A 27,910-nucleotide genomic window follows, 5' to 3' on the forward strand; every position below is an offset into this window, starting at 1 on the left:
TTTATGTGACAAAATAATAACAAAATAATATAAATAATGAAGTTAGTTTCGATTTGAGCACAGTTGTGCTGCGAAACAGAAATTCGAAAAAACGAATCCACTCGTTCCGAATTCCGCTGCATTGAACTTCCTATTCTGCTTTACACAAATGAAAGTTCCTTTTCCAGCATTGAAATGCTCAAATGTGTTTTTGCTATTGCGATAAAAGATAAGATAATTTCCGAAAAGGATACATAAGAAGATTTAGTTTGAATTTACTAAAAATTCTATTGTCTTGTTAATTGAAAAACGGTTTTCTCTAATCAAAGAAACAATGCAACTGAATGAAAAAAATTTTATTAATAAAAAATAGTATTTCTAATTAAACTTTAATAAATTGAAGACAAACATAGTTTAACTTAAACTATCTTAAATTTTGGAGTATACGATACATGTGTATTACAATTACTGTCCGTATCTTAAGAACTGGAACTCACACAGCCGCTTACAGAGGGCTAATTGGAATACTACAGTTTTGAGATACCGTGGCTGTGCTAAGAAACTATAAATACAGATGCACCTATGTTGAGTCAGAAAACTATATTGTCAGTTTAATAAAACAAAAAATAATGTTTATATTGTTTAATACTTATATTGATGTATATTTGGGGAAGATGGGTCATAAGCTGGCACTTACACATTGACAGCTTACATTAAAAACAATCTCTAAGAATTTGTCATATTTTGATTGCTTATTGCAATTAGTTTGAGAAAAATGAGAATAATATGAATGTATCTAGTTGTCCAAAGTACATTTATAAGATATGACTTTTTTATACTCTTAATTTCTTAAAAAACTTTTTTTTGTGTTAACTTCTCAATGAAACAAATTACTATTCCTACTGGGTACATATATGACCACTATATAAAGATATTTACACCGACTTCACCCTTTCAACAAATTGTAATTGTCTCATGTGCTTAAATTCTACCTCAGTTTGAAAAGGGATTGCACTTCGTGTTAGATTCTCTTTGAGTGCGCGATATGAGTAAAATTCAGAGGTCTTTGAAGCTACAGCTATTGACCATGTCGGTAATTACTCGACAGAAAATATTCTTTGCTTTCAGAACGTCGACTATTCGATTAAGAATTTCCATTTGGCAAAAAAAATCTAGTGGTTGGAATTTTTCTTTCTTGTTATAGACCTCTGTTTTGTTGCTTATTCGCTTTTGTCTTTACTTCAACTTGACACATAAATGAATCTATTTTCTTAGTGTGGAAGCATTTTAATTTCGCAAGTTCCAATTCGATTTGATAAGTGCTCCGTCAAAAAATTTATTTTTTCTTATACAGTGAACAATTTTTTAAAAAAAGGACGTTTTGATGCAATAGAGATATAAAACGGGCGGACTTACAGACCCCAGCGTCTGCTTGCTATTTCGGGGCATCGTCCTTACGCAATCAAAAGATTTTTTATCCAATGTTCCATGTCTGTGAAAAACGAAAAATGTCTGTGAGAATAGAACTTACCATTTGCTAAACAGTTAAGCGGTGGACACGAGATGCGGAGGCTAGAACTGTTGCAAAATACAATGAATTTGTGTTTAGCAAACAACGCAACTCAATTTTTACAGTCAATATTGCAATATTTACTTAAGCTGCTGAATTTCTCTTCTTATTGCTTGAATCTTTTATTTGCTGTGTATAAATTTGACAAACAAACTGGACATGGTACATGTTGGAGGCGTTTGATGTCCAAATCCAAGGTAACCTTAAAGGCACCAAAGCTCCGTCACCGTCGGATTATGCATTCCTGTGCCGCATTCACTTATTCTCGAAACGTAGTTTCACTCATATAAATGTTGTGGACCAAATTTGAGATATTTTCTCATATTTGCCAACTTAAGGGACATTTTTCAATAAAATTCCTCATCACATTTCCCAATAATGTACTTGACATATTTTTATTATTGTACAGATTTTCCAGCTGCAGTGCAAATAGCATTTGGCCATTTTGGATTCAAATTTCTGTTTGCGTGAATTCAATTCATTTCACTTGCACAAACATGAAATTGTTTGCGGTGCTTAACAAGTAATTGTAAACAATTCACGAGAAGATGAAGATGCTGAAGGCATTCAGTTGTTGTCACTTTCAGGGTCCCTTATGTTCGTGTACATTGTACTCCATTGGAGGCATGGAGACATTGGAGGCAGCCAGAACGTTGGAGGCAAGTTGCACTTCGGCAAGCAGCTCAACTTAAGTGAAGTCAAATGTCCTTGTGTTGGAAGATAAAAGCTGACTTAAGCTCAAGTTTATCATTTAAGTGGGCTGATAAAGGAGTAAATTTTTATCGCATTTTAAACACTTCACTTGGCAAACAAACAAAAGTCCTTTCCCAAATTACTCATTTCGTATGAAATGTAACAAGACAAGCGAACCTTTGACTCAAGAGTGCCTAAATCCGCTTGTCAGCATGATGACTCGCTTGATTAAATTTTGACAAAGTACAAATAAAATGTCTTATGGATATCAACTGATAACTTAACAAATAAGCTATAAATGTTAAATAATTTATCCTCAGAAATTACCAAAATTAGGTAGCAGTCAAGCGTTAGAATTGTTTAGGATTGAAGAAATGAAATGTTCGAAATAATTTTAGAAGTCAATAAATAATTCTTTGCTACAGAAATTGTTCTTTGGACTGCTAGTAAAAAGGACAACCTAACGGTTTCATTCGAGTGTGCATAAAACGCTGATATATGGTAACAGATATATAATTTAATATCAAAAGTACAAAAAAGCGACTCAGAGCAATAAAAAACAGCAGTGAATATATCATGCACTCTTCCAGAGAAAGTTTGCAGTGCCAAAAATCTTCTCAAGGAATGTTTAAGTAAGCCGACTCACTTGCTCACTACAGTGAAGGGTTCGCAATAATGTTTTGTGTAAACTGACATTAAATGCTGCTTCAAAACTTTATAAAAACGACTTTGTTATTTTTTCAATATTAGAACTTTAAAAACAACACAAATTGTAAGTTGAGAAATATGAAAGACTATTGAAACATAACAAAAAAGATAATAATAGTAAAGTTTCAGTTTATTCTGAGTTGCAAGTAGCACAAACTTACACCAGCAGAAGCAGAAGTGGAATACAAATAAGAACGAAACAAAGCCAATCCAAAGTTCTACGACCATCGGAAGTTTTTATTCCACAGCTACAATGTTCAATCTGGAAGGTATAAAGTTTGAGTTTTTAGTAGTGCCATACAGTCAACTTATCTCCAACGAAAGTTTTGCTGCATAAACTCAGCGCTTTCAACTTTCAATTAAAAACCTTTACGAATTTTCCATCTTTCAATACTGATGAGTATTTTCATTATGTCATTAATTGTGAAAGTTCACTTGAAACCTGATTCGATAACAAATCAGGTATCAGGTATGATATTCTGATAACAAAAGCGGGTCTTACGGTTCAATAGAATTGTTTACTTTTCTAAGAAGCAGCCTTAGTAAATAGTAGATTTTATAAGTGCAATGAAATTGCTCGATAATTTTGCAGATGACAGTTTACTGGACGATGACAGTAGTAAATGTCAAAAATTGATTGAAAGCATTGAATCGATGGTATATCAAAATCCACATATAGCTCCTAACTCCTTTTTTTAGAAAGAATTAATTCTTCAAAATTAATAGATCAGAAGAACGGATTGCCACGTCATACAAAATTGAAAAAATCTTTTAGATTTCTCTCTATATTCTTTAACTTTAATTTTAAAATATCAGTACAACCATGCAATACACGATTCTGATCGAACTCCTTCACTCGCTGATATCTATTTGACAGTAGTTAATTTTTGCTATTATATAGTATAATGAAACATAAATCACAACATTTATATGTGACCTTTATTTAAGTTTATAGAAGATTGAAGTACAGAATTGCTTATTATGAATAAGGAGCTATCTGTACCGATATTCTTAACCACCCGTTTTTTACCAAAGTAGCTTCTTAATCCATCTGGTATACTAAATGTTCAATTCTCAGCATTTTTATAAGTTCAATTTTTTCAACAAGTTGAAGCGAGTTTTATTTTTTCGTCTGATATAAAATGTCTTCCAAGCTCACAGTAGGACGTTTTGCGTTTACATTGTTCTCCTTACAAAAGTCACAAGTTTTATAAGTTTAAATTTCTCCTGTAATGGTTTTTAAATTGTTTGTATTTAGTTGCATAAAATTCTTAAATCGATTAAGGTCTTAGTAAATAGTTCTAATATAGCTCTATCTGTTTTTCTGGTTCTTTCTAAAAACATGGTAAGTCATTACCTCTTCTATGATTCGACACGTACAAGCAGCAAAACTGATCCTTTCTGAGCAATTTATTTTGCTTTTAACTATTAATACAATGAAACCATAGTTCCTAGTACTTGATTAATTCATTAATAAACCGTTCTATGACTGAATTTTTGAAACAATAATAATTTTTTGTTAAACCAAAAGTCGCACAAAATATAGTGCATTTCTGCAAATAAATATAAAAATAAATTACTTCTAAGCCGTTCTATTGGTTTATTCCAATTCTAATTATTGAGTCCACTGAAAAAGACCATAAATATAATTTAAAAGACTTCAAATAAGGCAACGGAAATTATTTTATTTGATACCAATCAAAATCAGCAACTAAAAAAAATAAAATGCAGGATAATAGCACTATTTACTAGAAATAAAATTGAGTCGTACGGCAACTAAACAATATGGAAAATGCAATAGCAGCGTTTCATGTGAAATGTTGTTTTTTCATAGTAAATCAATTTTTATATATATTCATTTTTTATTACTTACTTTGCGTTTTTGTTGTCCTTTGTATATATATTTAGCGTGTATGAAACATAATAGCAAACCGACCATTTCCTGCACCAATAAATTTGTCGCGTTGTATTTACAAGCGTTCACAACCACAACCAACAGCCAACAGCCAACAACACACACAAATGTTCTGGTATTCCTGCGACATCAACAATAAATGGTTGCTCCATCAGAAGTTAAATTGAAGTCATAGGATTATTCCAGGATTTCTGTTGACATAAAAATCGATTCGCAACCAAACGTCACTCGGACAAAGCAAACCGTAAAAACAGCAAAAAACAAAAAAAGTAGCACAAACACAACACGAAAGAATTGAAGCTCACAGTTTCGAAATGCATAGCAAAATACATTTACACACACACATTTACACAAATGTGGATGGAACATAATACAATATATAAAAATATGTAAAACTAAATAAATACGAAATACAAATGCGGAATAAAGAAAACAAAAACAAAAACAACACTAAAGAGTAGGAAATCGGCAAACAAGTTGACGTTGCTATTTTCATGCAATGAAATCCAGCTGAGAGCACAAATTGGCACAAAAACAGGAACATTTCGTTGGATCGCGATATGAAAGTAGATACGGCATGACCGGGCAGGAGGGAAGCGACTGAAATCGGTCCATTAAAGGAATAATGTAAGCAAGAGAAGCGTTTTTGCTTGCAACAGTACAAGTTGCTGGTGCAGTCAATGTACGCTGCGAAACCACTTCACAAATAAAAGAACAACACTTTTAATAACACAAACAAAACAAAAAAAAACCACTACAAACACATAAACACATATACATACACATTCACAAGTAAATATACATGCAAAATATTCAAATAAAAGAAATAAAACCAATTAATAAGATACGTTCACGTTTACGTTCACGTTTAGTTTTATATTTACGTATATGCTTACGTAGTGAAAAAACATAGCTTAAACGGAAGTAAAGTGAGCAACGCTTTTATTAAAAAATAGCGACAGAATTTTCTGAATTTGTGTAACACAAATACATTCACAAATACAATGTGGATTGATGTGCCTTCTTCATGCATTGACCAAACTGCAGAATGCTGCATAGTCCCCAATGTAGCTCGGATTTATTAACGCAAAGAGTCCAATCCAAGAGTCCAGTGAAGGCAGCATATGCAAATGCTTCGAAATTAAGCAACGAGCGAAACATTTAAAAATGGTTCGGTTCGATGTGAGTATTTGCTGGGCAAATACAAATTTATTTGATTTTACCAACAAATATTAAATAATATTAATTTCAGTATATTGTGTATTTACTCAGTTTGTTGCTGAATAAACATTCATTTTGATTAATATTGAAATTATGAAAGCGTATTGCCACTTCAAATATTGACCAGCAAACAAGCTACTTTGGAAAACTTTAAACGTATCTGCCCAACCCAAACCCTGGCAACCCAAAGCATTTCATATTTAATTAACTCTTTTGCTAGTTGTTTTGAGACTTATGTGTAATTAGTTTAGTTTTAGTTTTTTGTATACAAAGAATTGCGTTATAAACCGTCCTTTATACCTCAATTTATGTCAGTCTAAGAAACGGCTTTTCTACGTCAGAATACGAACCAAAATAAACAATATCAATTTTATGTCAGATTTATTACTAGATAAGAATACTTGGCGTATATTACACTTCAGAGTTCAGAGTTCTAAAGACTGCATACGCAAGCACCAAATAATTCACATATCTTTTGTCATAATGACTTAATTGTTCTCCTGTGTAGTGCTTCAAATATATTACATAAATCCATACAAGATAAATAAATGTTAATAAATTAATAATTGTTGTTGGAAAAAAACAACAACAAAGTGTATTATACCTAACGCTGGTAGATATGCCATCAAATATTCTCACTATATATGTCAAAGATGGATTTGATAAATGAGTACCTTGCCGATACTGAAAATAGTAAGAATCTTTTTATTATACGAATTTAAGGTGACATATACTGATGATGAAATGAAAGTACTCTAAATTAACATCTTACACAATTATAATTATAAGTTACTAAAAATATGTTCTTGTTTGAAATTTAATTTTAAAAATATTTCTTTATCTATACATTAGTAATTTTATGTCAAACGAACGATTGAACTACATTCGCTGGCTGCAGTAGCTAGAAAGGTCTAAAATATAGTTCAGCAAATATAATTCCGTAGCATTACGTACGATTGCGTATTACTCGTTAGACACAGTATTTATTATTATTTTTATTTTTAATTATTTTTTTTAATTTTTTTTTTCTTTTTTAGGAAATATAAAGAAACTAAAAATACTAATCATTATCATAATGTATAAGCATACATTGTGAACATTTTAATATAAACTATGCACAGTTTGTAATAATTTACTGTCAACAGAATAAGAACTTTTCTGTGATAGCTTCCAGGTAGGACGAGCAACCTATAGAATATAAACTTACTGAACCCATATAATTGCTTACTGACCCCAAAATGGCACCTATTGGCAATAGTGTTTCTTCGTCTTTTCTCCAGACTGACATCGTTGTTGTTTGTTATGACAGTGCTAAGATACTCGTAGTTGAAATCCTTGACAGATTCAAAAGTATAGTGTATAAAGACTGGAGTGAATGGTTGGACGAGATATAAGCTGTTTCATTTAAAATTTTCATAGAATTTTATTTTTTAGTGAAAAAGCTAAAATATATTCAAAAGACGAGAAGACCCTATAAACCTTAATTATTTAATAATTTTTAATTTAATTTGGTTTTTTATATTATAAATTTATTAATTAATTTTATTGGGGTGATATTAAAATTAAAATAACTTTTAATAATTTTTATCATTTATTTATGATTAAGTGATCCATTATTAGTAATTAAAAAATTAAGTTATATATTAAGTTATATATTACAATATATTACAAGTTACTTTAGGGATAACAGAGTAATTTTTTTGGAGAGTTCTTATCGATAAAAAAGTTTGCGACCTCGATGTTGGATTAAGATTCATATTTAAATGTAGAAGTTTAAATATTAAGTCTGTTCGACTTTTCTTACTATTCTTACATGATCTGAGTTCAAATCGGTGTAAGCCAGGTTGTCAAAAAACTAGTCAACAAACTAATTTACTTAAGGAGCCTTAAAAAATGATTTGTAAAATTTTATTAATAATTTGTTGAAAAAAATTTTATAATATGACAAAGAATTTTTTTGATGTGTTTTATATGCAAAAATTTAATTTATTTCTGCAGACATTGTTCTAACTATTCATAATATTGAAAACATAGTTTATTTTCTTTAGAACCCAATAAGGTAGAAAGTCTTTGCAAATATAACTATTTAAATTTAAATTTTATATGAGACAAGTAACTCTCAGAAGCGTTACTTCTCTGAAAGTATAGTAGCTTTAGCAGTTTTAATAACATATTTCCATTGACTGACATGATAGTCTGCTGAGCTTCTATATTATTTATCCAATAAAATGACAAATTCTATCCTAGAGAAAATATCCCTCCATGAAGGCACTCTGCTAATTTAATTCGTATTTATGCTTTTATGCCTTAATATATTTGCGTGAATACTCGTCCTTATCCGATCTTACGTTTATTTACATTTTAATATAATACGTTCAGCATTTGAAATTTAATTGATTTGTGTTCCTCCAAGTTTAATGACGTACTTGTGTTAAGTGTTTAATGTGTGCTTGGCAAGGATGCGCGCCGCGAAGAGCGAGACTGAAATTTCATATCTTAAAATAATAATGGAAATTCGCGGGTGTGTGTTTGCCTTATTAATGAAATTTATGTAGCATTGATAGACGTGTACACGCATACACGCATACACTCCCGCTCACAAAATTACATTAGATTGAAGCGCATTACGAGTGTGTACATGTGCTTGCACTAAATGAGATTAAGATTAATTTTCAAAGATAAAATATGTTTTCTAAGGCATATAATCCAAGCAGCGTTCAGCGTTCGCCTATGATGCTTCTGTGGAATGTAAAAGAATGCGCCAAAGCCAAAGCCAAAGCCAAAGCCACTGTCAATGACTAGCACCGCTGCAACCACTAAACGACAAGACTAACTCCGTGGCTGAGTTCTAAATTGACTGTAAATGAATGATGTTTGACAAACACGATTGCATCTCATTAAAAATAAATAATGGCAGAAGAAAATGTTATCGTCCGTGTTCGACGCAGAACGGTTCGTGGTTGCATGTACGTCTGGGAGCTGTGTATGATCGTGCATAGTAAATAGGATAATGAAGAAACTTTTATAGAACTGAAGTACTCTTCGTGGTATTCGCTTAAGTAAATGCCAGCTAAGCAATCTTAAGCATTTAAACACAAATGCGAAACCATTTGTGAGGTTCTTCAGACCAATTTTCTTTCGCAATATTTGCTAGTCCGTCAATTTGCTCTGGCATTGCTAAGCTTAGTTGAATTTCGTATTAATGTGACAATTATGCAGTAGCATAAGTATATTTGGGATAAAGTGTGGGGATAGTTGCCTTAATTTTAATTTGCAAATTTTTTTTTATATTCAAATTATGGTGGATAATAATCTGGCACACAGTGTGCCTTTGAGATTTGACCGTACACGTGTCCTTGGATAAATGGCCAATTTCAGTAAATTGAATACAATAAATGTTTTCCAAGGACAATGAATTTCTATTTATGTGCAATATTTTCTATTTTATTTATAACAGCTTTTATTATTTTTTTACAACCACGCTTTGCAGATATTGAAGAAGTGTATGGGGAGTGGGAGTAAAAGCACTTGTGGAAAAATAACGCAGAAATACTTTTATTTTGTTTATTTTTATTTCATACTTTTATAATTCTTGCCTTTTCAAAATGGAAATACAAATAAAAATTCACGCAAAAATATCCTTGAAACACTTGAAATAAAATATTTTTGTTTTTGAAGCAGCATGCAAACTGTTTGCTTTTCATGCTAAAAATGGCCTCCACCAGATAAACGATACAATGAGAGCTTCCATATCAACAACGAAAGCAGTTTTAAATACGGCCATACAACAACAATAGAGAGAAAATAAATATACATAATACATAAGTGCATAGGAATATATATTTTGAGTTTCGAGAGCCTTAAATACAAGTCCATTTAGGTTCACAGCCAATGAATATTCTTAAATATAATAAGTTGCTTCTAATTTGATATATCATACACTCAAATTACAACTGTAATCCTAAAGGATTGTTATTGCTTTGCTGATATCCTGAAAATAGTTTTCATTATCGCAGCTGAAAATAATAGAGCCGAACCGTGTTAATGTTTATATTAAACATACCTATTGAGTAATTAAATTGTCGTACTTAGGCTCTTAATACGACAGACATGCAGTTTTTACTTTTACATATGTGCGGAACTAATTGCATATAATTTCGTGATTTTGTAAATATTCAAATATTCTTTCATTATCGTCCGTATGGATATCTGTCCATTTATCTAACTGCTGATATTTCTCGTTTGTCAGTCAACTATCCATTCCTATGTCAAAACTATAGTTGCAAAGTTTTAAGAAAGGATTTATAGCTATATGAAAAGCTATTCCTGTCTAAAAGTCTTGGGAATTGGTATATATGTAACCAGAGTGTATTGTCCTGAATGAGTATAACTTGCACTAAGTAGAATATACATTCATTCAATATTAGTTGGAGGAAATTGAATGCACATTCTAAAGTAATTAACTATTCAAGCGTTATTAGTATTATTCTGGACAAGAGCACTTCTCAAGCAAAATATAAACTTTACGGTACCTCCAATTTGATAATCGCTGCGCATCAACACCATGTCAAACTTATTGAACTGTTTTCGTGTTTTGTATGAAGGGTACCATCACAAAGGAAGTGTTGAGATGAAAGTAGTGAAATTGTGTCACGCCCCAAATGTTACGCCAAAAGCATGTGTTTGTTGGGTATTACGTTGCACATCAGAATCTCGTGTGAGCACAGTGTTGCCACGTTGTGCCGCTTCAAGGGTGTTTGCGCTTTTTCAAGTTTTTAATTCCATTTTCAATTTTCCTTTTTTTCCTTTCTCTTATAATTATACTTTGTGCAACAGCTTCCGCTGCTGGGCAAAGACTTTTCTGTTATTGGGTACGATGCATTTCAGTTATGGTAAATCTACACACTTTGCTTCATCTTCTTCAGCTCTATCTTGTTACGAATCATCCACAGCAGTCGTTTCTTGCACAGATGTAGAAGATTATGTGTATTTGTTGTACTCTACTATATTGCTATGTGTCATTTTTGTTTACATATGGTACCAAGTGCAGAGAATGCTGCATATCTTCAGTGCACACAGAATAGAGGGTAGAATGATACTTAGTTACATTTGTCAAGCCTGACAGCTTCATCTAAACAGCAAATTGCATATATATAACCAGAAATATCTTAAATTTGATAAAATAGAATTTAATGTGAAGAAATTATTTATTGTAAGTTTTTAATCTCTAATCGAGCGTTGCATTAATTTTCAATCTCTCAATCTAATTCATTATAAAAATTAAAACTACCAATATAATTTATTTCCTTTTGCTCTAATTTAGCTGTGGAAAATACAGAATTAATGATGTCAGGTCGATGCTTGTAGATAGAGACTGAATTCACAACAATTTGTACTATTTTATATCATCCGTAAAACAGGAAATTATTGCATTAAATTATTCTTTAATAGTGATCGTTTAATGGTTTAGTTAATTATATAAAGTTGTTAAGGTAATTAAGAATTTTTTCTTGGTGAAACTAAATTTAGATGACAAATTCTAGTATTTTCTTTTTAAAGTGGAAATTATTGAAAAATCCCAGTATTTTCTTTTCTGATTTATTGAAAAGTTTATTAAAAAACTTAACACAAAAGTTATGGATAGAGGAAGATAACTTTATTATCTTCTTACAATTTCTTAATTTCCAATAGTTTCTTATTAAAAATGCAGATTATTCGGACAAAGTTTTAAAAAAAATCACGACTTGGTTATGGGTTTCTCTTATTATTATCATAGATTTTAAAATATTTGCTAATTAGATATTGTTCTGGGGTTCCTTTCAGACTCCCTTACCCTCCCGAGGTTATTGCTTTCAATGTTTTTGTACGACACTAAAACTAGCAACAACAAAGGAACAACATATTTAAAGCCTTAAATGTGTTGTTCTTAAAACAAAAAACAAAAAGAGAAAATTCACTACGAATATCACGAAGAAATCTTTTTAATTCGTTTTTGCAGTCTAACTTAATTATGATAACTCCGGAAACATTTGTGAAACATTTTGCTTATAAAATATTAATTTCGGTAGCAGTAAAACTACTTTTCCAAAAGCTTTTGTACACTTTTTAATTACAAAAGTTTTTTCCATAATGGCAGCACAAGGATAACCAAAACAACAGCATCAAAATAGTAGGAGCATAAGTAGCGTAGGCAGTGGCAACACTGGCAGCAGTAGCAGTGGCAGTACTTGAAAATAATCTCAATAAATACTCCAAGAACTTGCTTAGCGCCCTGAATGATAATAATTATGTTGTCGAGATGATAATGATGATAATAATATTGCAACATACAACAAACACTTTTAATAACTTTTCAAGTTATTTTATGACGCAACTATTTTAAAATTTTACCGCTGATTCACGTGAAAAAATGCAACGCTGCGCACAAATAACTCAGCGCTCACACATACATAGAAACCTTAAATATGCCAGAGATTTAAGTGTGCAATATTTTTATATTCATCAGCGAACCTACAGACGGGCAGACGAGCAGTCGAGTAGACGGGTAGACAGGCAGACAGACATCAAGCTTTTAAATAATATGAGACGACAGAGAAAAAACATTGGAATCGAATTGGGTTTGGGGTTGGGATTGGGAGTGCAGTTAGACTTATCGCTGCTGCCGCGCAATTCAACGACTCATAAAACGTGATAATCACGTCTGTCATTGTGTCATAAGGCATCAACAAACAAAAACAATAACACTCATAAAAGCAGAAGCAGAAAGAAAAATAATAATGAAAATGGAATTCAGCTAAAAAATGCACATAAAAGAAACAAAATGCCGGATAACTGATAAAGGTAAAACGACAACAAAAGTGCCATATAAGACAGAAATGCAAAACAGCAAATATGTCAATTATCTGCGCGAGCAGGAGAACAGAGTTTGCATTGCAGAGAATTACATTTGTTAGAGAGGGACTTTAACTAAACATAAAACCAAGTTAGAGATATAAAATAGAAAGCCCTTCGTTTAAAATGTTTGGAAAGATACCATCGATCGGGAAGAGTTAACATAAGATTTGGTTTTTTGCAAAAAAAGTACCAGACAATTCAAATAACATCGCCTTCTCTTTCTACGATTTCAAAGGACTTTCTTGCTTTTCAGTTCACATATTGAATCTAGTATTGCTTAACCGGATCTGATTTAAATATTCTCAAAAATCTTAAAATAAACTAATTTCAGTGCTATTAGAGGCTACGTTATATGCGTTAAGAATGAATGAAATCATGCAGAATGAAATCTTCCATACCATAATCAAAATAAAATCAAATTTAAGAATCTTTTGGAGCACATGAATGCTTCATTTCATTTGAGATTGCAGTAATGAAATTTTCACAAATTCGGTTACAAATCCACAAAGATTCTACAACGGAGTTTCATTTGGTAATAAAAACATATTGAAACTTTGAAAGTAAAAAATTAATATAATTTGATGTAAAAGCAAAAAATAATAATAGATGTGTCAAACGTGACCTAAATTCTGAAAAACATAATGTCAACACATTAACTGAATTTAACAAATTTGTGAATTTTTGGTATCATATAACTATATAATAAATACCAACATCGAACACTGGAATATCAATATTTATCATAACACTGGAAGATAAATGCTGAAAGGCACTTGCACCAACATCACTAGAATATCTTTACATATTTTAAATCCATTTATTGGCTCTTACAATAATATTAAATTATAAATTAAAATATATAAATAAAATCTATTTTTTATTTATACTTAGGTATACACAGATTTTGACGTTCTCGACAATTAAATTCTGTTTATAAAATTCAGCTCGACTAGCACCTACTCCGAAGAGAAAATCATTCAGTTTAAGATTCCTGCTCATCTCAAATGTGATTTTTATTGAATATTTCACGTAAATTTGGACTTAACGTTTAAAGACAGAAACACTTTATGCGGTCGTAAACTTAAAAAGCCTTTCGAAATGTAAATGCTTTTGACATTTGTTAAAGTTTTATTTCAGGTAAGACAGAAAAAGAAGGCAGTGCACGAACGCCGTACCGTAACAAACCTTATTCCCCAAAGTGTGACTAAAGTAAACTTCTTTGAACCGATACTATGCATAGATACTTTTTAACGACTTGCATCTCCTCTTGTACGAACTGTTCGAAAACAATAAGAGAATCACAAATGCAAAGAGAGGGATTATCTTAAAATATTACCAAAGTTTTTGTTTGTCTTTCTGTCACTGGAGCCGCTGCCATTGCAGCAATGGCACTCCTTGCCAACCTGAGTTGATGAGCTGTAAAATTTCAGGTTGAATGTGACTTCAACCCTTCCCAGGCAGCAAGTGCCACTGCTGAATATGCAGTAGCTGCGTCAGCTTGTTGTCAGTTGTCACTCCTTGCTGATGAGCATGTCGTAGGAAGTAATAAGGATTTATGCTGATGTTTTCACAAATGTAAAGCAAAAAGTGTAAATGCTTTATTTTTGTTGGGCAAAGAAGAGTAAAAATTGCTCCTTATTTTTTAAAAATTAGTAGAAATTTATAAACATTGCAGGCATATTTTTAGTCACCTTCACAAAAAAGTTTCGCAATAAAAGGACCGAGGACAAGACCTGAGAATTTAATCAACAATTTTGTTTTATCTTTCAATGGACTTATCTGTGATTAATAGAAACTGAGTAGTAGATATTAATTTTAGAAAAGCAAACACACAAACTAATAGGTAAAAAAGAGCATTTTTTAAATATATGCGATGCCTTGTTGATAAATATTGAAACCCATCGATTTATGGTTAGAAGATGGAGTAAAACTGCTCAGCCGCACAAGTAAATAAGATGAATTTTTCGACAAGTTCATGTTCCAAAACAGCTGCTACTGAAATCAGCATTTTAAGTTTTTCTCTTATATTATTTTGTTGATCTTAAGCACTTTCCACAATGCCAGTTGTTGTATCCTTTTGCCAGTAATTAATATTCATCACATGCAAAGTTGGGATTTTCAGCAGTCTTGAATTTTTGGTATTATATCGGGGTACAATGGGTTACGGCTAAAGGAAAAAATACAACCTAATCAGGATACCCCATGGACGGTAGTATAACCTGCGCAACCAACACGCGCTACGAATTACGCTTTATTTGGAAATGGGAATCATTTATCACTTGTCGCGTTGTACATGGTAGCACACTTAGCGCAAGTCAAAGGTATCACCTGTTCCCGCTGGCAATGAATTTATTGGCAGGCAGCAGATATGGCGAACAGCAGTTGATTTAAACTTCAGCACTGAAAAAGAATATCCAGCGTTGCCACAGAGTGTTTGTTTTCAGGTCGTAAAGTGTGGCTTACCACCTTCGTCAAATTAAACGCTAATCGCTGCATCTAATTGGAACGTGCTTCGGTGTTTCTCGGTGTAAATTCGATGTTCCTCATATATATGCGACAAAATAAGATTTCAATCAAATGTCGTATGTGTGCTAAGCACTTTTGCTTTGCATAATGTACGGATTTGTTCTGTAAGTGCTAAACACTTGGTATGAGTTTCACTTTTATTGGTGATTTTTATAAAGTTTTATTTTTATAGTACGCCTTCATTATTAATCAATAATATTCGAAATACAGTGTCATACGCTGGTTAATTGCTTCAGATGTGAACATTTTTCGAGTTTGAAATACCCTTAAGTTATTTCATCGGATGCAAAACCTAATTTTATCACTGGCAATTTACTTTATCGACTGTCGGATGCAGAAAATAAAGGCGACGCTTTAAAGTGTTCTGACTTTATACATGTGTATCTGTGTGAGCCAAAATAGTTTTTGTGCATTTTACTCTACACCTGCTAGGATAACTAAACAGTAGAGCATCTACGTAACTATATAAAAGCATTTTTATTTTAACGTGTTTTTGCCTTCAGGTTTGCGTTTTTCACTAAATCTCTTGCAATTTTTCCACAACTTTTATCAATTTTCTTTTTGATGAACACAAGGCAAGCCTTGAGTTATACTGACACAAACGTATAACAGTCCTAACACGTTTAACCCCATTTTACATTTTCATGCCACATATTTACTATCAACGTTTTTAGCCACTCACTATTCTGTATTTCCATACTTTTCATATAACCTCAGTCGCCTTCACACCTACCTGTCTCACCTAGTATGGGAAACGTAAATCTAATTTCCGTTTTTCTGCAGCATTTGAACTTATTTAAATAAAACTTCTTCAGCAGACAAGGAATAAATTTTTATTTGAGGGGCCAGCAACTCGGTTCTGGCAGTACACCCAAGCGGGGTATATCATGCGACAAATGATTCAAATGTGGAGATCAGGAGCTTAAACCAAAATGACATTTTATTAAATAATTAAAAGTTTCTTGTACGCTCTGAGGCAAGGATAACAGGCAGGGGCAGATTTAAGGATGGATAATACATTTCTGAACTGTACTGTACTTCGTACGTTAGCAGCATCAACAATTTTTTGCTAATTTAATTGAAAGTTTGGCAGGAAACTGAAAATAGTTTAAAACTTTTCAATTTCTACCGCACACGGGCGCAGTTACTCGACAAAGTGACTCCAATGTGTAAGGACGATAATACCAAGTTCTTTTCATTTAACCTTCATATTAACTTTAATTAAACACAGCAGATTGTTTGAATACATAAAAAACGCTTTGTGCTCATTTGACTGATTTTCAACTATATTTTTGATTTTTTGTTTTTATTACAGGTGAAGTCGAACGCCTTCTGAAGGAGTATCGCCAAAATCAGGAACTAGTACGCCGTATCGGTGGTCATTATTACCAAATCATTTATCCAGTGCAACTGCGGCACCACGAGAAGATGGGCATATCAACGCGCGAAGTGAGCCCTCCAAAGGTACGAAATCGCTTACGTAAACGAAATATTAACAATTTTACAATGGTATGTTCACTCACTCATTCACAAAGAATACTCAAATTTCATGCATCCATCCATTCACCCATACCCGATAAACACATTTAGAAATAACATAAATCATTTAATACAGATCAACTCAATACAGGACTTAAATGTCTGTAGTCACCTAACATACGTTAATGAAGAATTGTTTAAATATGACGATTTTTGAGAGAAATTAAGATAGATTTAGTCGACTTGAAATCTAATAGTTTTAAAAAAATTTTACTGACATTTACAAATGACATTTACAAAGTAAATTGTAAATGGATATTGAATAATTTTTTAATAATTCCACTGACTTTTTGATGTCATGGATCTGATTAACTTAGCTAGGGACTTAAGCCTAGTAGCATTGTACTGTGATTAAATCCTGTCCATTCAGCGAATATTTAGGAACCAATTGTTCCAAAACTATGAAAACATAGTGGGTGGCTTATTAACAATTATTTTTTTGCAATTTTTGTTTAAAGTAATAATTTCTAACTGCAATAAATTCTGGCTTGCAGTCTATTTACATAATCCTGCGAGATATAGTAGACGGACATACTGTAAAACATACAAAACTCACTGAATTTGTAATTCTCTGGCGGATTCTGCAAATTAATGAGCAGAGTTTATCACAGCAGAAAAATCATCTATTCACTTATATCCAAGTCATATACTATTACATTTACACGATTTTCATGGAAAAACTATGAATCACCAATAACATATAAACTGAGGCATATACTTGTAAGACGGTTACAATAACGTGTACCATTGTAAAATCCTGGAAATAATTGTCTCTAATATCTTTAGTTAATAAAATTTAAATTTTGCTTGCGTTTTTATATTTGTTTAATTTTACACATAGCCATTTCTTTTCATTTTCATTTCAATTTTGTCGCAAACATAACTCATGGCTAGCAAATGTCAAAGATAGGAGCAGTGATGCCAACGATTAGTAAAACTCTAGAGACTTTTAATCAAAACGAAAGACAATACTAAATCCTAACAAATTGTGTATGGATATGAACAGATCACTTGTAGTCGAGAGCACAAAGTAGCACAGTACAAAGTTAATAACACTCTATTCGCTTTTAATTCCTTGTAAAGCTCCTTCCCCAGCAATTTGTTCATCAAGACTTGCGTCACAACCCAATATATCAGATTTCATATACTCTCCTACTGCACTAAACTGTTCGTATGTCTTCATTCTTTAAACATTCATTAAGTAAATTCCAACAATGTAACACATTTAAGCAGGCAATTAATTATTATCCAAATCCAAGTCGTGCCACCTCAAAATTCTTCTAACCCATTTTACATTGGTTTTTGCTACAGAATATGGAAATACATCAGTTGGCAACTGAGGATGGAGTGAGATTGTCGGCAGTTGAAGTTGCTTCATAGACTCATTAAGTAAATAAGCACGTAATAACAATTTCAATTTTTCATTTTAATCCAAACTCAGCGAATTGTGTAAATTCGTTTGGTCTTTAAGTTAAAATTACGAAGCAATTGTACATTTTAATTCAATTTCTTTGCAAACATTTTCCCAACAATTTCTGCCCAACGAAACGCCTTTGTTAATTTTCAACGTAGGCTCAACAGTGAAGCAGGCAGACAGTTCTTGTCCACAGGACTCAAGTGCTTTGTCTAAATATTTAAGATTATTTCGAGCAGCGTTGCAAAAAGCTGTCTCACTCGGACCGTCTTAAAAAAAAGCGTATTTTTAGAGGACAAAAACAGAATTGGGGACAAATAAATGACTCTAGTATCAAAAGTTACCTGCAGTTTCGCATAAAACACAAAAGTACAACCCACTCAATTCATCACAGACTCACTCTCAAGTATTGGTATTGCCACCACCACCAAACTCTACCCCGAGCATTATTCTTCGCTCGAGAATGATAAAAATATTGGCTGTGTGTTAGAGTTTATGCCTGACGGGCATTAAAAGATTATCTGCGTCAATGCTGCCAAGTTGGTTGTCTGTTTTTTTCTTCCTGTTCCTCCTTTTATAGAAATCTGAAAATTATCCTAAAGATACTCGACTGCCAACTATTTGCGCACAGTAGATGCGAGTATTCGCATGACATATTAGTCGGCAATCAATCTAATCACTCAATTATAGACTATTGCCTTCAATTTATGGGTTTCACTCGAAGTGGAAAGAGGAAGCGATATTAAATTGTTGTCGAAGAAGTTACTAAAATTTTTTAGGGTATTAAAATTCTGTTGCTATGCATTTAAGCTTCATTTACAGATCCGCTTTTCTATTATATATAAAATAACTTCGTTTTACTAAGAAATAACCCAAAAAGTTGAGAAGTTTAAATTTGTTTAAAATTTGTTTAAACAATTCTTTAGAAACATTAAACATTTATTCTAACGATACTATTAAAGTTAGTAAAGTCGTAAAAATGCATTGTATCGTTTGAATATTACGGTTTTATTTGTTAAGTACAAGATTGTGTTCTTTATTATTAAGGAAAGTAAACATTTAGGATTCTTTTTTTTTATATTAAAATTTTGCGATTTAATTTCCAAAGACTTGGTATTTGACCGTATTTGAAAATAATTTTCTAATCAATTTCAAAAGAAAATTACTTCAAACCGATTTAATTCAACAAAATAGTGAACTTAGAACAATAAATTATACTTTTTCGATCCACACATTATTTAAAATTAATTAATTTAATATTTTAAAACTGCTTTTAATATATGTCATATCAAATAAAAGATATTTTTGTGAAAATCTGGCTGCCTTTATGACAAACTGCAATTAAGTGCAGTTGTGTTGTGTTTGTCACATATTTACTGTAAATAAAAGTAGCAAAGGTTTTTAGTTCTTTAGTAAAAACAATTAATATTTAAATTTGAAGTTAATAATTAATGAACATTTTTTTGAATTATCCCTATATTCATTTAAATCGTATTTTATTTTGCAGCCGGGTCAACGTCCTCGTCCCCATGATGACGGCGGCTTTAGTAGAGGCAGAACAAAGGTACGTTTTATGCATCGTCATCGCATTTGCGTTGGAAATGTATTCATAATTACACATACAAACATTTTTGGGCATAAAATTAATTAACATAATGAGCGCGCGTAATTAATTCAAATTTTAAATTCAAATACGCAACTATTTAAAACAGGGTTGCCCCTAGCAGGGATTTGCCATTCTGACATGGATGTATATGCGAATATAGGAATGGGAGAATGTGAGTGTGTGCGAGCGAGAGTGTATGGCTGTGAATATAGCATAGAGGAAATTTGACAGCGGAACACAGTGTGCCTGCATGCTTAGCATAGTCAAAAATAATTCGCGTCTTAAGTGGCCTTTAGACATCAACGCGCGTTGACAAACACACGAAGTCTTCTCTCTCCATTACACATTAAATTTACCAACAATTTTTTAAACACGCCTCCAGCAAAGAATGCAAAATTTGTTCACTCATCAGTATTAAAGCAATCGCTGAAGTGTCGACAGCGGCTGCTATGCGTAATTTCCTTGCGAAAAATGATGTTTTACATTTAATTTATAATTTTAATTTATATATTTATATTTATTTTTATGATTTCAATTTATATATTTATTTTTATATATATTATATTTTATATAATTTAATTTTTTTTTTTGGTATTTTTTAGTATTTTTTGTATTTTTATTTTATTTTAAATTTTCCGTAGGTGTACAATGCAATTAATATTTAAAACAAAATTTTTATTGTAATTTAATGTTTGGTTATTTTTTTTAGCCCAAGGTTATTAATATTTTAATTCTTCTTAATAAAATGTTTTGGAAATTAAAAATTTTTACCTAGGTAGAAAATACAAATATTTAAAATTAAATTTATTCATATTTGCAAAGCATCGCATGCTAACGACAAATCATGCGTGCATTTAAACGATGTTTACGCTTCCATTTCTCAAAATAAATAAAATTTTGCATGCCGACCAAATCCGACTGTATATGCAAAAACACGAGCGTGGTTGAAGAAATATCACATTTCTTAAAATTTCAAATGTTACTATTACACAAACAAATTTCGCATTTCACAAAGTAGGAGAAAAGTAGGAGAAAAAAATTCTCATGTGAGAGCGATTTTTTAGTATATTTGTTGTTTTATCTGGGGCGTGTTTAAAAAATTTTTTAAAAATTGTTTGTGTAATGGCAAGCGCGCGTTGACAACGAACGTTGCTGTCTAATGGGCCCTTAAACCTTAGTTTGTGCAAAAACGATTTGCGCGGGCAATTTTAAATGTGACAAACAAATAAGCGATATTTTCGCTGAGCATATCGCAAATTCAATCCATTAATTTTCTAATAAAATCCTCTGCAAAACAAAATCAAAATCAAAAATAAATATAGGCTTTTTTGTTGTAGTTTTATTATGACATGCATAATTTCTTTTATAAATTTAATAAATTTCATGAAAAATTAATTATTAAACATTTTCAAATATTGACACAGAACTTAGTGTTTTGCAAGATATCAGTCAAAGAAAGTTAGTGGATGCATATCTAATTTTTCCAAATAATAATTTTACTAGCATTAACAATTACTTTATACGTACATGTTTAGCGCACTTATTGATGTGCTTTCTTAGCAAAATTACTTTATTGTAAATAAAGTAGCTTGGTTTTCTATAAAAATAAAAAAATATCATTAAAAGTGCACACCTGTGCAAACGAATCATTGTAAGTTCAATTGGTTTTGAAGCTTTCGGTTTTAATTGAATTAAAATTAATTTTAATAATCATACATGCCATACGCTCCCCTTCCCTTTCCTATGAAAATGCAAATATTTATGTAATGTACTTTCAGTACACAATATATAGAGTCGCACATTTGCACACACGCAAAAGCATACAAACAGACACACATACACACTCAGGCTTATATTAATTTCCCTACCTTAACTCTAGGAATTGTACTTGCAAAAAATATGATTCGTTTAAGAACACTGGATTAGGCACTTGTACGTGTGCATGTGAGACACGCACAAATGTATTTGTTGGTAATGCCATCCAACATACGCATGCTGCCTTCTAGTTTAGCAGAGCAGAGCGGCAGCAGCGGTTTGGAAAACAAGTGCTGAGACGAGTACTTCAAGTTGCTTATGTATATTCTCAGCCTTTTAATAACGTTCTTAAGTGGTAATCATATATCTAGATTTTTCATATTTGTGGTAGCATATATAAACGAATCCACACAGATAACACCGACACACACACACACACTTTCCGCGGATACAGCTCGAGAGTCTATGCAAGTGTGCGTGTGCTTTCAGGAAGACTTGCTATTTGTCTAAAACACTTTGCGCTAGATTATTCCTCTTATCTCTGTACGAGAGCAACATAAAACTCATTTACTATTATGAAAAATATTATTTACAATGATATGTAGTACTAACGTGCGAGTATGTGTGGGTGTTTGCACATACGTGTGTAATGTATATTAACGCCATTTTGTTGATATTATTATTGTTGCTCCTAGTGTTATTGTTATTGCTGTTGTTGCTGTTGTTGTTGTAGTTGTAATTCTAGTTGGTGTTGCTAGAGAGCTTTAATGTGGGAAGCGAAGGTTGAAGAGCTTAAACTTTTGTTCTCGTTCTTCTACGTTGTTTTTGTAAAGCAGGTTGTTGTTGTTTTGCAGCAACTGCAGACAGACTACAGAAAAATGCGGCAATTTTACAACTGCACTTCTATTTACTTGCATTTGCAACAGAAAATCTAATTAAATTTGATAATAGAAATGTGAAGGCAACTTTTAATGAACTTTATAAATACTCACAAATTTTAAAATGTTCATTTGCACAAACTCGTCTTAAATCAAGCATCCAACATTAAAAACACATAAATAACCGTAAATACCAACTTCGCACACATTCACCACATAAATTAACTACCAACAAAATCTTAATCTTAAAGTTATTATTAACTCGACCCTTTTAACCGAATTCTTAAAGCAAAAGTTAAAGTCTAAAAAATGGTTCTTGCCCACAGCAGCGCAACAGCAGAACACACTATTAAAATTATGAAATTATAACCTTCCTAATTATGGAAGTGGAAATTCGTACGAGTATACTAATACAACCTTTTTGTATAATAACAAAAAACAGATACATTAAACCGCATGGAAACCAGCTTGTACTCTAAAAAAGTTTATATCTTTTGATGCACACTATAACCTAGTAAACTTAATAATAAACTGACTAGTGAGATGTATGTGGTCATATTGCCCAGCAGACAAAGGCAGCTCCAAGGGAAAACCAAAGAAAATGTGAAAAATTATGTGAGATAAGCTCGAAAATTAAGAAAATGTTTACAAAACATAATAAAAGCAACAACAAAACAAAAACAAAAAACACATATATAGCTAGTTGCGTTAATATACACATACACATACACATACACATACAGGAGGAGAGGCAAAGAAACAACAACAGAGAGATAAGCTAAGGTAACATCTCAACAACCATACAATTTTTATCCAACCATTCGCATACAGTTTGATAATAAAAGGAATCTTGTGAGGATGACTATCCTGAAAGAAGAATATTTAAGGGGACAAGACGTAGCAGGCCACACTTGTTAATTCAAAAGAATCTACAAGTTAAAATACCTCATGCACTTGTGCCTCCCCTCTGTTTATATCATCCGCAGTGCGCTCTGATATACCCACTGATGTGAAGTATATCTACTCCATATAAGTACAACTATGTTTAATCTAATTTATGTATTTATGCACATTCAAGCAAAAGGTAGGGGCACTTCAGAAAGAACTTTCTTAAATTCTATTTAAAAATTTTGTTTCAAAATTGTTTATGCTTATGTCATCAGAACCTACTGAAGACCATTGAGAAATTATTATTACGGCAATACTAACTCAGGTTGACTCAACTTCAGCTCACTACTGACAACGGAGTATTGGTGGGAGTTGCGTTTGGCCCATGCTTCCTTGCAGAATTGCTGTTTAAATATTAGGAACGATTATATTTCTCAAACCAAATGTAATTTGAATATCATTAAAAAAAAGCGACTTAAATCTTTTAAAAAAATATTTATTTTATTTTAATACTTCGGTCGCATAACATCATGGGTTTAACTTTTTCTAAGTAGCTTCTTCCAAACAACTTTTGGGTAGATGAGATCAAATCTTTTAAAAAGTTATTTCAAGAAATATTGTTATTTGCTTTTAATGCTAGATAGAAAAAAATCGAATTCTCAGATTTTGCTATTCTTCCTACTTTAATGGAAATGCTGCATTCTAACTACCACGTAAAGCCATAATTCTTACATATAAACGTTTATTACAGTCTTTGGTTTTTATTGCCGTTGAAGTAGCCACTGACACATAAGTGTTAGTCATGTCATCAAGTACAACATTAATTACGCCATTGTCCCTATCCAAAAACTTTACTGCTAACATTCCAAAAATAATAGAGGCTATAAAAGGTGACGAAAAGCAACAAATTTCGAAATAAGAAAGTTTATTTTGGTCAAATCACGTGCAATTCCATCGCAAATTTACAAGCTTCAACACAAAGAAATAAATTAAATCAAAGAAAATTTACAAAATAATAAGATAACTCCATAATAAGTTTAAAATTTAATATAAAAAATAGAAATCATCGTCGTCTGCATTTCAAAAATATACCGATTATTTGTCATATTGTAGCCGTAACTGGAGCAGTTAATAGCTAACGCAAGTATCCAGAGATTGAAATTTATTAACCATATAGTATTGAGTTTTTAGAAGACTACTACTTCTTAAAGCCTTTTTTGCACTTCACATATATTTACAATGAATTTTGAGGCTAAGATCACCACAGTACCTCACAAAATAGGCTGTACGCATAATATACAATATAAAGGAATATTGTTGGAAATTTGTTAAGCTGTTCGTTTGTTTGGAAACAATATATAATTATAATTAGATTGACAAAACAATCCTTTCCAGCTAAAAGCATCTGGATAACTCTCAACTTTTTAAAAGAAACGTTTAGCAGCCGCGAAACTTGTTGAATTTTGGAAAACTAACAATAAAAACGGTGATGATATTTCGCAACCTTACTTCTTCAATGAGAAGTTCATAATTACTGCGTTTGATTAGTAAAAATTCAAATAAAGTAACTATCGAAAGACCATTGCATCCAAAAAAACCCTTTTGCGGTATGGGGTTTAGTTTGAAGATGTGACAATCTTCACTACTGCCGCCATATAATTACCACTTGCAGCATGAAATTAAAGATATGAATGTGGAAGACATGTGGTTGGAACAGCAAGGTGCCACAAGCCATGCACAAGTATACTTTGTGGTGAGAGAAATTTGACGTTTTGGTGATTTGATTTGGACAGAAAAGTCATGTAATTCATATCTTTCGTGGAGGAGTTGTAAATGATGTGTATATGTATTAACTCTTTATGATTTATAGATCAACTAATATAAAATTTTAAACTACCTTATTTATTACAGTTGTTATACGATTAAATAAACTCTAAGATTATGTTTCAATTACGTTTATCAAGTCAGAGGACAATCTACCTCTTAATCCTTAATTAGTTTATATGTGCATTGTTGAAATTCAGATGAAGCAAAAATAATATATTTAAAGAATTGTTAATATGATTTTCTTTTTCCATTACCATTGCGTTTAATTAAGGATTTCTCACTTCCAAATGTACTTATATATGAATTTATTTCGTTTCTATTAATCTTAACACATCGAAGGCTCTGTAGCTGAAACCACTTCTTCATTTTGAGACTTCATAATTCATGTTGTGAGACCACAAGTCTTTAAAAACATTTTAACAAACCATTTTTGGCAAAATGCCTGCAACCAGCATTTGGCACTTCGAGCACACAAATGCATAAATGCAGAAATCCTTGTATGCAAGCCTGCGAGCCTGCGAGCCTCGAGCCTGCGAACATCAAATGAGTTTGTTTAAATGCAGTCGTATCGCCTAAACAATTTGGCTGTGGTCGAACCAGTACAGGGGAAGCGGAGTAAAGAATGAATTCTCGTAATCCTTTAAATTGAAAATTAAATCGACAATTGAAATTTTCTCAAATGATTTTTTTGTATTTCACACAAATGTGAGTGGCTTACCTTTATTGTACAATGTATATTAATGCATGTAAGGATGTGCCAGGACGTGTGCATCGGTGTGTGTTTATGGATATAAGTGTGTGTGGTTTGGCTCTTAAGCACATCATTTTTATGTTCGAAGGTAGAATGATACTCATTGTGTTTGCATATCTTACCCGAACGAGGTCAAAATGCACCCGATTTTCAGATTTGCACATTTTTCGATGCTTGGATTTTTAGATTTCTCCTTGTACGAATCATCCACATTCTGTAAGAAATTAATTTAAATTAAGCCCTGAGTGCTTCCTTTGATAATTCAATTCGATATGTGCAATTTTGTTGTGATAATCATGCGTATTGTGGATTTTTTCTTTTAAATATATATTTTGTACATTCTGATTTTGTTGGTTTTTGCTGGTTTTGCTGCTCATTTGCATAAATAAATTGAAAATTTAATACGAAATTTGTAAATCGCCTTAATCTTAACTCGACTTCCAACAAACTTAAGCCACACCCACAAATTATTTTCACGGACAATTTCCTTCACAATTTTATCTGTTGAGACTTTTTCTTTCAAAGGTTTTATGCTCCTTTTTTGTTTTTATTTATTAAATGCTGATTAAGTGGATTGTTCTTGGGTATTCATAAACTTTAATTCATCGTAAATAAAAAGTTAAAGTAGGTAAAGAGAAGCATGAAAAATTGTAAAAATGAAATAAACGTAAGTACCTAGTACCCAGTACGACGCATTTCCAGGGCAACCAAACAGTAATCGATGATTTGTTGACATCGTTTAGGTTCCTTTAAGTTGGTTGACGGCAGAATTGAAGGAGGAAAGGAAGTCAACTTTTATGTAGAGTGCGGTGTTGGGAGTCCGTGTAAAGCCGCTTTGATCTCTGCTTGTCTTCTATTTTTACTCGTTTTCCACTCTTCCGAATTCGGTAACTAAGAACCTTTTTCTGTTATTTGTGCTTTCCCCATTTTCGGTACTGCCGCTTTGCACTGTTTACATAGAAATGTAATTAGGGTAATTGAGTTTTTCAATTTAATTAAGTTTTGTTTTTTATTCTCCTTTTTCCTGCGATACTTATTTTCTACTATTTTTACGCTTTTGAGAACATTTTTCGAGTGATTGGCATAGAAACTTTTCCTGTGGGCGCGCAACAGCGTCGGTCAGTGCCTAAGTCATGTTGGTTATGTTAAGAGAAACTTTTCTTGTACTCTAGTCAAGTATAATGGAAAAAACCCATTTTTTTTCAACTTTTTTCCAACAATAAAAAATGTATCCTGCTTTCATTTAAAGGCATGCAAATAATATCAAACTGAGAGTAATGTTGTTAAATGGAACGACCCGACCCTATCGAATGAATTCAATTCGCAAATTACTCTTCTCATTTTAAAAGCAATCAAATCAATTTAATATAATAGTAAATTAAGTTAATTATTTGCAAGAAACATAATGTAAACGATAAAAATGTAACTATGCATCTGACAGATTTCACTACTCGGGTAATTTATTGAAACGAGTGGAATATCCTTAATTTGGATCCTTATATTGAAATAAAAGGGTTAACATTATTATAAATAATGAAATCATAGTTTTAACTGTCCATCAACGCAATCCGACAGATTCAACTATTGTACTTTCAAACCAAATATAAAAGAGACAAATAAATTATATTTTTCGAATACTACTTTTTATACTCTCTGTCTCTCTCTCTCTCTCTCTCCTTTTCTGTGCTTTGAAGGTAAAAAATACATACGCCTTAGACTTAATATAGAGGCGATTGGATCCAACAT

General features: G+C 31.9%; 1 protein-coding gene and 1 long non-coding RNA gene across 2 annotated transcripts in view; one reads left to right on the top strand and one right to left on the bottom strand.

The window, feature by feature from the left end:
- The window catches only part of LOC119671915 (disintegrin and metalloproteinase domain-containing protein unc-71-like), a gene marked incomplete at its 3' end in the record, with an annotated part of 88,048 nt that overhangs the window by 40,125 nt on the left and 20,013 nt on the right, over positions 1 to 27,910 (top strand). Inside the window, 2 exon segments of the mRNA XM_038082791.1 lie at positions 16,822 to 16,970; positions 19,967 to 20,023. Coding sequence (XP_037938719.1) covers positions 16,822 to 16,970; positions 19,967 to 20,023 — 206 coding nt within the window.
- LOC119671916 lies at positions 822 to 7,844 on the bottom strand. Its single transcript, XR_005251850.1, has 3 exons — positions 7,756 to 7,844; positions 4,531 to 4,532; positions 822 to 836 (listed from the first exon to the last, which is right to left on the bottom strand). It is a non-coding gene; the product is annotated as an uncharacterized LOC119671916 (long non-coding RNA).

This window comes from Teleopsis dalmanni, chromosome 1 (genome assembly GCF_002237135.1).
Source record: "Teleopsis dalmanni isolate 2A chromosome 1, ASM223713v2, whole genome shotgun sequence".
Taxonomy (NCBI): Eukaryota; Metazoa; Arthropoda; class Insecta; order Diptera; family Diopsidae; genus Teleopsis; species Teleopsis dalmanni.